The sequence below is a fragment of the Biomphalaria glabrata genome, chromosome 2, assembly GCF_947242115.1.
Source record: "Biomphalaria glabrata chromosome 2, xgBioGlab47.1, whole genome shotgun sequence".
NCBI lineage: Eukaryota > Metazoa > Mollusca > Gastropoda > Planorbidae > Biomphalaria > Biomphalaria glabrata.
Genome location: NC_074712.1, coordinates 56,941,205 through 56,953,661, shown reverse-complemented (window position 1 = coordinate 56,953,661; position 12,457 = coordinate 56,941,205). Strand labels below are relative to the sequence as shown.

The window sequence follows — 12,457 nt, the reverse complement described above, 5'->3', positions numbered from 1 at the left end:
CCTCTATCTGAGTCTCTCAATATGCCCCTCTATCTGAGTCTCTCAATATGCCCTTCTATCTCTCTCAATATGCCCCTCTTTCTGAGTCTCTCAATATGCCCCTCTATCTGAGTCTCTCAATATGCCCCTCTATCTGAGTCTCTCAATATGCCCCTCTATCTGAGTCTCTCAATATGCCCTTCTATCTCTCTCAATATGCCCCTCTTTCTGAGTCTCTCAATATGCCCCTCTATCTGAGTCTCTCAATATGCCCCTCTATCTGAGTCTCTCAATATGCCCCTCTATCTGAGTCATAATATTATTGGGTTGGTTCGTTGCAAGATCTCAGAATTTTCCCCGCTACGAAATCTTTCTCCAAAGACAGGCAGAGAGAGAAACGTGAGGACCAAGGTGAAGAATGGATGTCTTATCAAAACTCTTATTATGAGGCATGTAAGAGTAGATGTAAATCGTGGATCGGATGGTAATCCGCCCCTGCTCCTTGTCTTCTTTCTTCTACTCCGACTCTGTATAAAGTAAATAGAGTTTTAATGAGTGTTTCTTTCCCAGCGCCTACTTGTATGGCTCCATTGGTACAGACATAGGTACCACGCTTATTTTTAGTTTGGACAAAAATAACAATAGCATCTATGCAAACAAATCAGAATGTTGGAAAGATCAGATTGATGCCTACCAGCTACATGGGAAAAACGTAAGAGGAACAATTTTAACTCTTTCTTTCCGTAATTATTTCTCATAATTCATTGTGTTCATTTGTAGTTTACTTCCCTGTTAAGATTAAACTTCAATAACTTTGTAATCATAAAATGTTTTATTTCGTAGAGAACGAAATGGGAATGCAGGCACTTTTTATAACACAAAATAATGTTTATAAAACCAAAAAAACAAATTTACTGTGGTCAAATCACCGTCATTAGGATGACAAGAGTTAAATAGAAACAATTACCTGTTGTAACTCGGTCGTTGATTTGAAGTGCTAAACAGCTAGCCAAACTTAACATAAATAGTCCTTATAAATGCAGAACTTTGCAGAATAAAACTTGAAAAAACTTTAATTTTAAACTATTTGGAATGTATTAGTTAGTAGTTTCAACTTGATTTTAGATGTATGTAGGACATGTCCAACATGAACAGTATCAATGCGACAGTGAAAAGGTCCCAACTTCGATAGGCCGGACATGTAGTCCGCATGCCAGACAATCGCCTTCCCAAACGACTTCGTACAGGGAGTTGTGCGCAAGAAAGCACTCCCAGGGAAGTGAATACAAGCGCTACAAAGACACTCTCAAGAGCTCCTTCAAGGAATGCGGTATCGACATTCAAGGCTCACGATTGCTCCTTATGGCGTGAAGCTGTCTCAGGATTTGAACCAAGAAGTGGCTAGGATGAAAGAGCGCCGAACCAACAGAAAGCTGAGATAAGAAGCAGCCCTATCTGCAACTGACCAAACCTACCCATGCCACGTAAGCGGTTGGCTTTTTAAAGCGAGAATTGGACTTTACAGTCATCTTCGAGTCCATAGGAAATGAGAAATGAGCTCATCTTCGATCACGAAGGAGGAGCTATATGTAGAAACTAGAAACAATAGTGAATTAAAGATAAATTTAACAAGATTTAACTAAGTTGACAATTATGTCCCTGGCCTCTATTATGCCTTTCCTTACGTCAAAGGTCACTCTCCTATTTATACTCTAAACTCCTACAGACTTCCTCGTGGTTACATCATAATCAGCCCTAACAACCAAAGCATCCGTCCAGCTTTACACATTGTTACGTCAGAAACACACACACTCCTTAACTTCTGTCACACTCTATATTTTTAATTTCCAGGCAAAATAAATATATATATTGTAATAACTGACAGGAGGCAACTCAACGAGGACATAGACGTTTATTTATATAGAGACATGACAAACACAAAGGGGCATCTGCCTTGAGTACATCATCTCCATATTGGCTCTCTCCTTGGGCGGAAATCGTTCTCCCTATAATGTCAACATCCGACTTGTTTAGTCACAGATAGTGCTCACCTTCTTTCTGTACTGTCTTGGATGGCGGTGCGCATGGCAAAGTCATAACATTATATATATATATATATATATATATATATGGACCATTCTCCATGTTTTACATAGGTCTTAATTCAATTCAGTAGATCAGTAATGCCGAAACAAAGGCCCGCAGGCCGCGGGTAGTATCTGGCTAGTACAAAATAAAATAGAAAATAGCAGTTAAATGTTGAAATAAAATTTCTTACGATTAGATTCCAATATTTAAACACTATGCTAGAACACACAACATCTGATGTATATTTTGTTTTCTTTACAGCTAAGTGGTCAATTAAATATAGATATATTTATTGCTGACAATGTAGGTTTTAAGCTGTCCTATGGAGCCTATAAAAATGCGTTTATATCAAAACATTCGTTGCCAAACCTGAACCTAACTGAAGACCAACTGTTTTTTGTTGGCTTGAACCAGGTAATACAATAATTATTGAAATTTATAAGAATGTGACAAGGTGGTTTAATAGTTGGTTGTTTAGGGTGTCTATGGGATTTTATAGTTTGAGAACCCACACTTGCACAAATTATACACAGGCACAGCGATAAAATGCAGGCAACAAATACTGTATATATGTTCAGAGGTATACATAAGGTTTATTGTACACAAAAGTATAAAAGGTATAATGATAATGAATAGACTGGGATGAGGTGTAGTGTATTTACATATATAGGTATATCATCATTAGATTTGAGAGCCAAGTTATTTGAGTGTCATGAGGCTATCTTCCTTAGTTTATAGGTAACGGTAAAGGTAAAAACCCCACTAGCAGATTGGTTTGCACATCGGCCTGATCAGGCGTGAGCCACAAGTTTGAATTCAGGTCGTTCACTTTTTAAAATAGTTTTAAATACTTTTAAAACCCAATTACGATAAAAACCACCCGGATATTCTTTTCTTTGTCCACCCCCACCCCCCCAACTCCATTTCCCAACTGGTCCAGATAAGTGATAGGATCATTGAGTATTGAGAAAGCTGAAAGTATGATATTGCGCTAAACAAAAACAATTGGTAAAAATATTGTGTAACGTTTCTCACTATTCAGTCTCTCTGCAAACTGCACCACAGACACCACCAACCTCTCTTGACAACTAAGGGCTCCTTAATAAAGTAACACTATAATGTTCAATAAATCTCAGCCAATACTGTACAATTGGCAACAGTGTAATACAGACAGTACAAAAGCTTCTCACTTCAATGAATCAACGCTTTAACGCTGTATGGTCAGACAGAGTTTTCAAACTAGATGGCCAGACCAGTGGCGTACCGAGGGTGCCAGGCGCCCGGGGCGGCATAGTCTGTTGGCGCCCCCCCCCCTATTAGTATGCGTAATCTATATTTGCATTAAAACAATCACCAATCAATAAAATAAATTATTTTTTTATTGTAAACAAAGTTAATGAACAATCTGAAGCAACATTAGCCATTTCTTATAGAACTACTTTTCGTGATCTTGCACTAGCAAAGTTGTCAATGACATCATCAAAATTAATTATTTCGACCAGCTCTTTTTCTATGCTTAGCAATGCCAAGTCTGACAGACGCTCCTGACCCATTGAAGCTCTCAAATAAGTTAAAATGATTTTTAGTTTTTTAAAAGAACGCTCACAGCTAGCAACTGACACAGAGATTGTAAGCATAATTTGCAAAGCAATTCGCAAGTTTGAAAATATGTCATTGCCATATGAAATAATAAATGAAAGTAATTCTAATGGGCTGCTTGGGGTAGCATCTGGCCGGGTTTTCAGCAACATACTGCAGTCACTGATTTCTACGAACAATTCAGTTCCATCGATATCAGTTTTATAAAAGTCAGCCAGCGTAGCACAGTGCTGTTGAATATCATTAGAGGTATCATTAGCAAACAATTTGCTGATGTTGAATAGAAATCCAAACTTTTCATCTAACGTCTTCAGACGACCAAATCGTGTTGTCATCTTCTGGATTAGTCTATCAATAACTGCTTTCATAATGCGAGTTATTTCTTCAACAGCAGCGAGTCCTGCATCACCAGCGTTTTCACCAGGCATCTGTTTTCGACGTTTAATTCTTCCTTCTATCCTAATTCCCAAATTTTCACACAGAACTTTAGCTGCATTGACTGCAGTGATGCAAACATCTTCTCGAATGCTACTTAGCCGTTGCTGCAGTCCTTCTAAATCCAGTGCTGCGTCATGGAAATTCATTGATGGATCTTGCAGTCGTTTTTGAATCCGGTCAATTTTTGACAAAACTGCATGCCAGAAATCAAGTAGAGTGATGAAATTGAAATTCATCACATTTTGAAGCAAACTGTATGCATCATTCTGAGTCTCACTAGTTTGAGTACCATCTTCATACAGGTTTTCTAACAGCTGTAAAAATCCATCAAACTGTTCGTGGATTGCATTCACCACATCTTGTCTTGCACTCCAGCGTGTTGGACATTCTCTCTTCAATGTAATTCCAATACAATTCTTTCATTTTCTCCCATCGAACAGTTGAAGCACTGAAAAAAACGTAAATTTTCTCAACTGTACCAAAAAATGTAACAACAACTGGATCCTGTTTTGCAGCATGTAATCCAGCTAAATTCAAGCTATGGTTGTTACAATTAACAAACGATGCTTGAGGATTTCGAATGGCAATTCTTTGTTGGAGTCCGGACAGTTCTCCTGCCATTACAGCTGCGTTATCATAACACTGAGATCGACAGTCAGCTATAGGAAGGTTGTCTGCTTGCAACTGTTCAACAATAACATTTTCTAGTGTTGCTGCATCTTTTGCATGAAGCTGAATAAAACCAAGAAAAGATTCTTTGATGGTCACTTTTTTGGTTTTGAAATTTACATCAACAAACCTAATAACTTCTAATAACTGTTCCCGGTGTGCTAGATCAGGTGTTGAATTTAGCATTATTCCATAATATTTGTTTCGTCGAATATCACAGAGTATCTGCTTTCTGACAGTAGATGCAAGAAGAGTTCACCTTTAAACAATATTAAATTAAATAAATGTGAAATTTTCTAATTAGATACACTTCCGAAAACGCGTCTGCTTTAATCTGCAGCGTAATCGCTGCCTATTATCGCTTACTTTAAAATGCATAGGGAATTTGACATATTTTACCGTACAAATCTAGCAAAACATTTACGAGACTGATAGCCTATCATGGGTGCTCTCCCCTATATAGAGCGCGTAATACCCAGATCTAAATCTGTATTTACTAGTTAATTTAAAGTGTTTTAAAATGACAATTTCAATGTACATTGTAATGTGATAACTCTCATTTTATATTTGTTATCATAATCCTCAAATATACTTTCTTTCATTAGCTGCTCAATACATATTTACAAATATTCTACATTACAATGATTGAAGTTGCAAACGTTAAATACATTCTAATTGATAATTAATTTTATCTGGATGCTTAAAACTTAGTATTTATAGTTCTACATTATCCAAAATAAACAACAAAAAAAATTTACTTTTCCTTTAATTAATACAAAAATTTACGCGGATTTATCTGTAAATAATTTGTTATTGGCAACTGTGCCATGTGAGTTCATTTTTATATATTATTTCAAGAGTATCCAATTGTCACCCCTTATTTTACTCTACAACACATCAATGTTTTATTAACCTACCGCACTTGTCCCTCTTTCTCGTTAACACGATAGGCGGATTTTTTTTTAATACAGGGGGAATAAAAAAAATGACAGCAAACTTCTACACCATCGCACAATGCAACAAGAGCTTGCAACAATCACAATAGCCTCGATGACAAAGTTCCATACATCAAAGAAGTTTTCCGATCCTTGCCGCTGAAAGTATGGTGTAATGTTTTGCTAGTAAAATTAGTATGGTGTAACGTTTTGGTTAATTTGATGGAACCAAAATTATTTATAGAAACATATTGAGAGAGAGAATCAAAGAACAGAAAAAAGAGAGAGAAGATTCTACTTGCGTAAATAAGTTCGCAATATGTGCCAGATTTAAAGTTGTTGTCTGCTTTTGAAAAGTTGTTTTTTTTCACTTGGGTGTCACCCCCTTATAAGTGTCACCCGGTGCGGACCACATCCCTCGCGACTGCCTAGTGACGCCATCGGTAATACCTATTTTGGCGCCCCCTACTCTCCGGCGCCCGGGGCGGATGCCCCCACCGCCCCCCCCCCTCGGTACGCCACTGGGCCAGACAGCATTCTCTAGCTAGATGGCCAGAGAGCATTCTCTAGGTAGGTGGCCAGAGAGCATTTTCTAACTAGATGGTCAGACAGCGTTTTAAAACTAAACGGCCAGAGAGCGTTTTCAAACTAAATGGCCAGAGAGCATTTTCTAACTAGATGGTCAGACAGAGTTTTGAAACTAAATGGCCAGACAGCGTTTTCAAACTAAATGGCCATAAAGCATTTTCTAACTAAATTGCCAGACAGAGTTTTCAAACTAAATGGCCAGACAGCGTTTTCAAACTAAGTGGCCAGAGAGCGTTTTCAAATTAAATGGCCAGAGAGCATTTTCTAACTATTGGCCAGACATCGTTTTCAAACTAAATGGCCAGACAGCGTTTTCAAACTAAATGGCCAGAGAGCATTTTCTAACTAAATGGCCAGAGAGCATTTTCTAACTAAATGGCCAGACAGCATTTTCTAACTAAATGGCCAGACAGCATTTTCTAACTAGATGGTCAGACAGAGTTTTCAAACTAAATGGCTAGACAGCGTTTTCAAACTAAATGGCCAGAGAGAGTTTTCAAATTAAATGGCCAGAGAGCATTTTCTAACTAGTTGGCCAGACAGCATTTTCAAACTAAATGGCCAGAGAGCATTTTCTAACTAAATGGCCAGACAGCATTTTCTAACTAAATGGCCAGACAGCGTTTTCAAACTAAATGGCCAGAGAGCATTTTACAACTAAATGGCCAGAGAGCATTTTCAAACTAAATGGCCACACAGAGTTTTAAAACTAAATGGCCAGAGAGCATTTTTAGACTAAATGGCCATACAGCATTTTCTAACTAGATGGTCAGACAGAGTTTTCAAACTAAATGGCCAGAGAGCATTTTCAAACTAAATTGCCAGACAGAGTTATCAAACTAAATGGCCAGAGAATATTTTCAAACTAAATGGCCAGACAGCGTTTTCAAACTAAATGGCCAGAGAGCATTTTTAAACTAAATGGCCAGACAGAGTTTTCAAACTAAATGGCCAGACAGCATTTTCAAACTAAATAGCCAGACTTAGTTTTGAAACTAAATGGCCAGAGAGCATTTTCTAACTAAATGGCCAGACAGCGTTTTCAAACTAAATGGCCAGAGAGCATTTTCTAACTAAATGGCCAGAGAGCATTTTCTAACTAGATAGTCAGACATCGTTTTCAAACTAAATGGCCAGAGAGCATTTTCTAACTAAATGGCCAGAGAGCATTTTCTAACTAGATGGTCAGAAAGAGTTTTCAAACTAAATGGCCAGAGAGCATTTTCTAACTAAATGGCCAGAGAGCATTTTCTAACTAGATGGTCAGACAGAGTTTTCAAACTAAATGACCAGAGAGCATTTATAAACTGAATGGCCAGACAGAGTTTTCAAACTAAATGGCCAGAGAGCATTTTCTAACTAAATAACCAGAGAGCCTTTTCTAACTAGATGGTCAGACAGAGTTTTCAAACTAAATGGCCAGAGAGCATTTTCTAACTAAATGGCCAGAGAGCATTTTCTAACTAGATGGTCAGACAGAGTTTTCAAACTAAATGGCCAGAGAGCATTTTCTAACTAAATGGCCAGATAGCATTTTCTAACTAGATGGTCACACAGAGTTTTCAAACTAAATGTCTAGAGAGCATTTTCCAACTAAATGGCCAGAGAGCATTTTCTAACTAAATAGCCAGACAGCGTTTTCAAACTAAATGGTTAGGGAGCATTTTCTAACTAAATGGCCTGACAGCATTTTCTAACTAAATGGCCAGACAGCATTTTCTAACTAAATGGCCAGAGAGCATTTTCAAACTAAATGGCCAGACAGAGTTTTCAAACTAAATGGCCAGAGAGATTTTCAAGCTAAATGGCCAGACAGCATTTTCTAACTAAATGGCCAGACAGCATTTTCTAACTAGATGGTCAGACAGAGTTTTCAAACTAAATGGCCAGACAGCATTTTCTAACTAAATGGGCCAGAGAGAGTTTTCAAACTAAATGGCCAGAGAGCATTTTCTAACTAGTTGGCCAGACAGCATTTTCAAACTAAATGGCCAGAGAGCATTTTCTAACTAAATGGCCAGAGAGCATTTTCTAACTAAATAGCAAGACAGCGTTTTCAAACTAAATGGCCAGAGAGCATTTTCAAACTAAATGGCCAGAGAGCATTTTCAAACTAAATGGCCACACAGAGTTTTAAAACAATATGGCCAGAGAGCATTTTTAGACTAAATGGCCATACAGCATTTTCTAACTAAATGGCCAGACAGCATTTTCTAACTAGATGGTCAGACAGAGTTTTCAAACTAAATGGCCAGAGAGCATTTTCAAACTAAATTGCCAGACAGAGTTATCAAACTAAATGGTCAGAGAGTATTTTCAAACTAAATGGCCAGACAGCGTTTTCAAACTAAATGGCCAGAGAGCATTTTTAAACTAAATGGCCAGACAGAGTTTTCAAACTAAATGGCCAGACAGCATTTTCAAACTAAATGGCTAGACAGAGTTTTGAAACTAAATGGCCAGACAGAGTTTTCAAACTAAATGGCCAGACAGCATTTTCAAACTAAATGGCCAGACTTAGTTTTGAAACTAAATGGCCAGAGAGCATTTTCTAACTAAATGGCCAGACAGCGTTTACAAACTAAATGGCCAGAGAGCATTTTCTAACTAAATGGCCAGAGAGCATTTTCTAATTAGATAGTCAGACATCGTTTTCAAACTAAATGGCCAGAGAGCATTTTCTAACTAAATGGCCAGAGAGCATTTTCTAACTAGATGGTCAGAAAGAGTTTTCAAACTAAATGGCCAGAGAGCATTTTCTAACTAAATGGCCAGAGAGCATTTTCTAACTAGATGGTCAGACAGAGTTTTCAAACTAAATGACCAGAGAGCATTTTCTAACTAAATGGCCAGAGAGCATTTATAAACTGAATGGCCAGACAGAGTTTTCAAACTAAATGGCCAGAGAGCATTTTCTAACTAAATAACCAGAGAGCCTTTTCTAACTAGATGGTCAGACAGAGTTTTCAAACTAAATGGCCAGAGAGCATTTTCTAACTAAATGGCCAGAGAGCATTTTCTAACTAGATGGTCAGACAGAGTTTTCAAACTAAATGGCCAGAGAGCATTTTCTAACTAAATGGCCAGATAGCATTTTCTAACTAGATGGTCACACAGAGTTTTCAAACTAAATGGCTAGAGAGCATTTTCCAACTAAATGGCCAGAGAGCATTTTCTAACTAAATAGCCAGACAGCGTTTTCAAACTAAATGGTTAGGGAGCATTTTCTAACTAAATGGCCTGACAGCATTTTCTAACTAAATGGCCAGACAGCATTTTCTAACTAAATGGCCAGAGAGCATTTTCAAACTAAATGGCCAGACAGAGTTTTCAAACTAAATGGCCAGAGAGATTTTCAAGCTAAATGGCCAGACAGCATTTTCTAACTAAATGGCCAGACAGCATTTTCTAACAAGATGGTCAGACAGAGTTTTCAAACTAAATGGCCAGACAGCGTTTTCAAACTAAATGGGCCAGAGAGAGTTTTCAAACTAAATGGCCAGAGAGCATTTTCTAACTAGTTGGCCAGACAGCATTTTCAAACTAAATGGCCAGAGAGCATTTTCTAACTAAATGGCCAGAGAGCATTTTCTAACTAAATAGCAAGACAGCGTTTTCAAACTAAATGACCAGAGAGCATTTTCAAACTAAATGGCCAGAGAGTTTTCAAACTAAATGGCCAGAGAGTATTTTCAAACTAAATGGCCAGACAGCGTTTTCAAACTAAATGGCCAGAGAGCATTTTTAAACTAAATGGCCAGACAGAGTTTTCTAACTAAATAGCCAGACAGCGTTTTCAAACTAAATGGTTAGGGAGCATTTTCTAACTAAATGGCCAGACAGCATTTTCTAACTAAATGGCCAGACAGCATTTTCTAACTAAATGGCCAGAGAGCATTTTCAAACTAAATGGACAGACAGAGTTTTCAAACTAAATGGCCAGACAGAGTTTTCAAACTAAATGGCCAGAGAGCATTTTCTAACTAAATGGCCAGAGAGCATTTTCTAACTAGATGGTCAGACAGAGTTTTCAAACTAAATGGCCAGAGAGCATTTTCTAATTAAATGTCCAGAGAGCATTATCTAAAAAGATTTCCATGGACATGTATTAATTGTGTGATATTTAATTGGTCGTCATTTATTCTATTATCTGCACGAACATAGTTCAGTGACAACTCGATTCTTAAGCGTTTTTATTTTGGTTCCAAACTGTGTTAAGATCCTGGGTCTGACACTTATGAGTACAAAACTAATGATAGGTTAAGCTCCCCTTTTTTAAAAAGTTCATTGACAGTTGAAGACAAAATTTCTAATAATTATAATTCGGCTTGTCAAATGTTGTTATTTTATCCTAGTACTTTTGTGGTCATTATGCTCCGGAGTTTGAGCTAGAGAGAATTAAAGTCTGGCAGTACACTCCAGATAAACTCAGGTATTAGTCTTATGTACAATTTTTTTGTTATTCTTTTATTATAAAAACTACGAAATTCATTTTGAAATATTTTTAAATTTATAAACACTTTGCGGTGTGTTTTCTGGACATCATATTTACTATTGAGCAATTGTTTAAGCTTATCCTATGGCATCATTCAGTCGCCAAGCGACTATGGATCATCTCATGGAAATAAGATGAATGCATTGGCATTAGCTGTGGTCGCCCACACACCAATTCCCCCCCCCTCCACGCAGCTGGTGTATTCAAAGGATCGGCAGTGCCGATACAGCCTGGGGTCAGCGGCGTCTCAGGTTCTGCCAGGGTGTAGCACTGGGTGCTGCAAACTGCCTCAGGGTCGCCAGCTCCTGATTTTTCCTTAGTGTTGATTCCCAAAATCTTTCCCATGATTGGGTATAGCTGCAAGGCAACAGAGGTTTGAATTCAGCGTTTTTCTTCTCCTAGATGGGTAGCCAGCCATGGCTAACGAGCCCCTCCTACCCGAAGCATACTGGTTAAGGTGCCAGTTACTCGGCTTAGCCCATTCTCCTATTAGTGTGAACAGTTCCGCCGGACTCAATATCTAAGCACACATAAAGGCCAGGAGTTGGACTGGTTGTCAGAGGCTATTTTAGACGCATGCTATTAGGTAGCATTTTATAGGTAGTGGAGTGCTTACATCTATTACCACTTCTGGCGATTACAACTTTGCGGAACAAGGCTTTAGCACACTGTTTGTAATCACTAGCATTGAAGAAATGTAAGTACTATTGTAGCATTGTTTATTAATGTCACGTTTTTATTGATTTCATTGCATAAATATGGTTTAACTTACTTATATATATAAGAGAGACAGGGTGAGACGGAAGTTGTGGGGGAAAAAGCCAACTTATATGTATAAATATCTATATCAAAAAGGACCGATAATTTAATATTGTAGATTAGTAAAAATTATTCCAGCTCCATAACATATGCGTATCAAATTACTCAATACAGATTTGCGTGTTTATCTTATTTAACCCTTGGTATGCACATTTTGTGTTTATAATGTCAATCAAACATCTAAAATATAATTCACTTCTCACAGGGCGCTTCACGTCATCGCAAACAGTCCAGAATTCGCAAGAGCTTTTAAGTGTTCAAAAATGTCAACTTTAAATCCTGAGAAGAAATGCAGTGTTTGGTGACCTCTTGAACCATGGAACACTTCCTACCTTTTAAAACAACACACTCTGTTAAATGTTAGCGTTTATTTTGTGTAAAACCAAATTTGGTGTAATTCAATTTGGATTGTTCTGCATTAATGTTAGTAAAAATAAAATTAATGTTGCTATTTAGCTGTGTCTCTTTATGCATATGGATGATCTGACGAATAATTTCGTTGTTGCTTACTCTAATTTGTATTATTTATTGCCAAAAATGGAATAGTTTTTACAAAGCTTATATCAACTCAATTTGTCTGTCTGTTTTTCTGACCAAATGTTTGTACACGTATTTTGTCCCACGCCCAATCTAGGACCAAGCTGAAGTTTTGCACAATTATTTCTTTTACCTGACAACAAACGCTGATCTCAAAAAAGACTCTAATGATTTTCTTAAAAATTTAACATTTGATGTATATAGCTAAGAAAATAATTACTAGCTTGTTGGCAAAATGGGGATACTCTACTTAGACCGTTATAATTTTACTAATTAAAAAAAAAAAGGTAAATTTGGCTGGTGACTACAT

General features: G+C 37.4%; 1 protein-coding gene across 1 annotated transcript in view; it reads left to right on the top strand.

Moving 5' to 3' along the window:
* The window catches only part of LOC106052200 (endothelin-converting enzyme 2-like), a 28,051-nt gene extending 15,986 nt beyond the window's left edge, over positions 1-12,065 (top strand). The window contains exons 8-11 of the mRNA XM_056021601.1: positions 550-691; positions 2,329-2,481; positions 10,652-10,728; positions 11,816-12,065. Of these exons, the coding sequence (XP_055877576.1) occupies positions 550-691; positions 2,329-2,481; positions 10,652-10,728; positions 11,816-11,915 (472 nt within the window). The 3' untranslated portion in view covers positions 11,916-12,065. The remainder of the gene's footprint in view (positions 1-549; positions 692-2,328; positions 2,482-10,651; positions 10,729-11,815) is intronic.
* Positions 12,066-12,457: the final 392 nt, after the last annotated feature.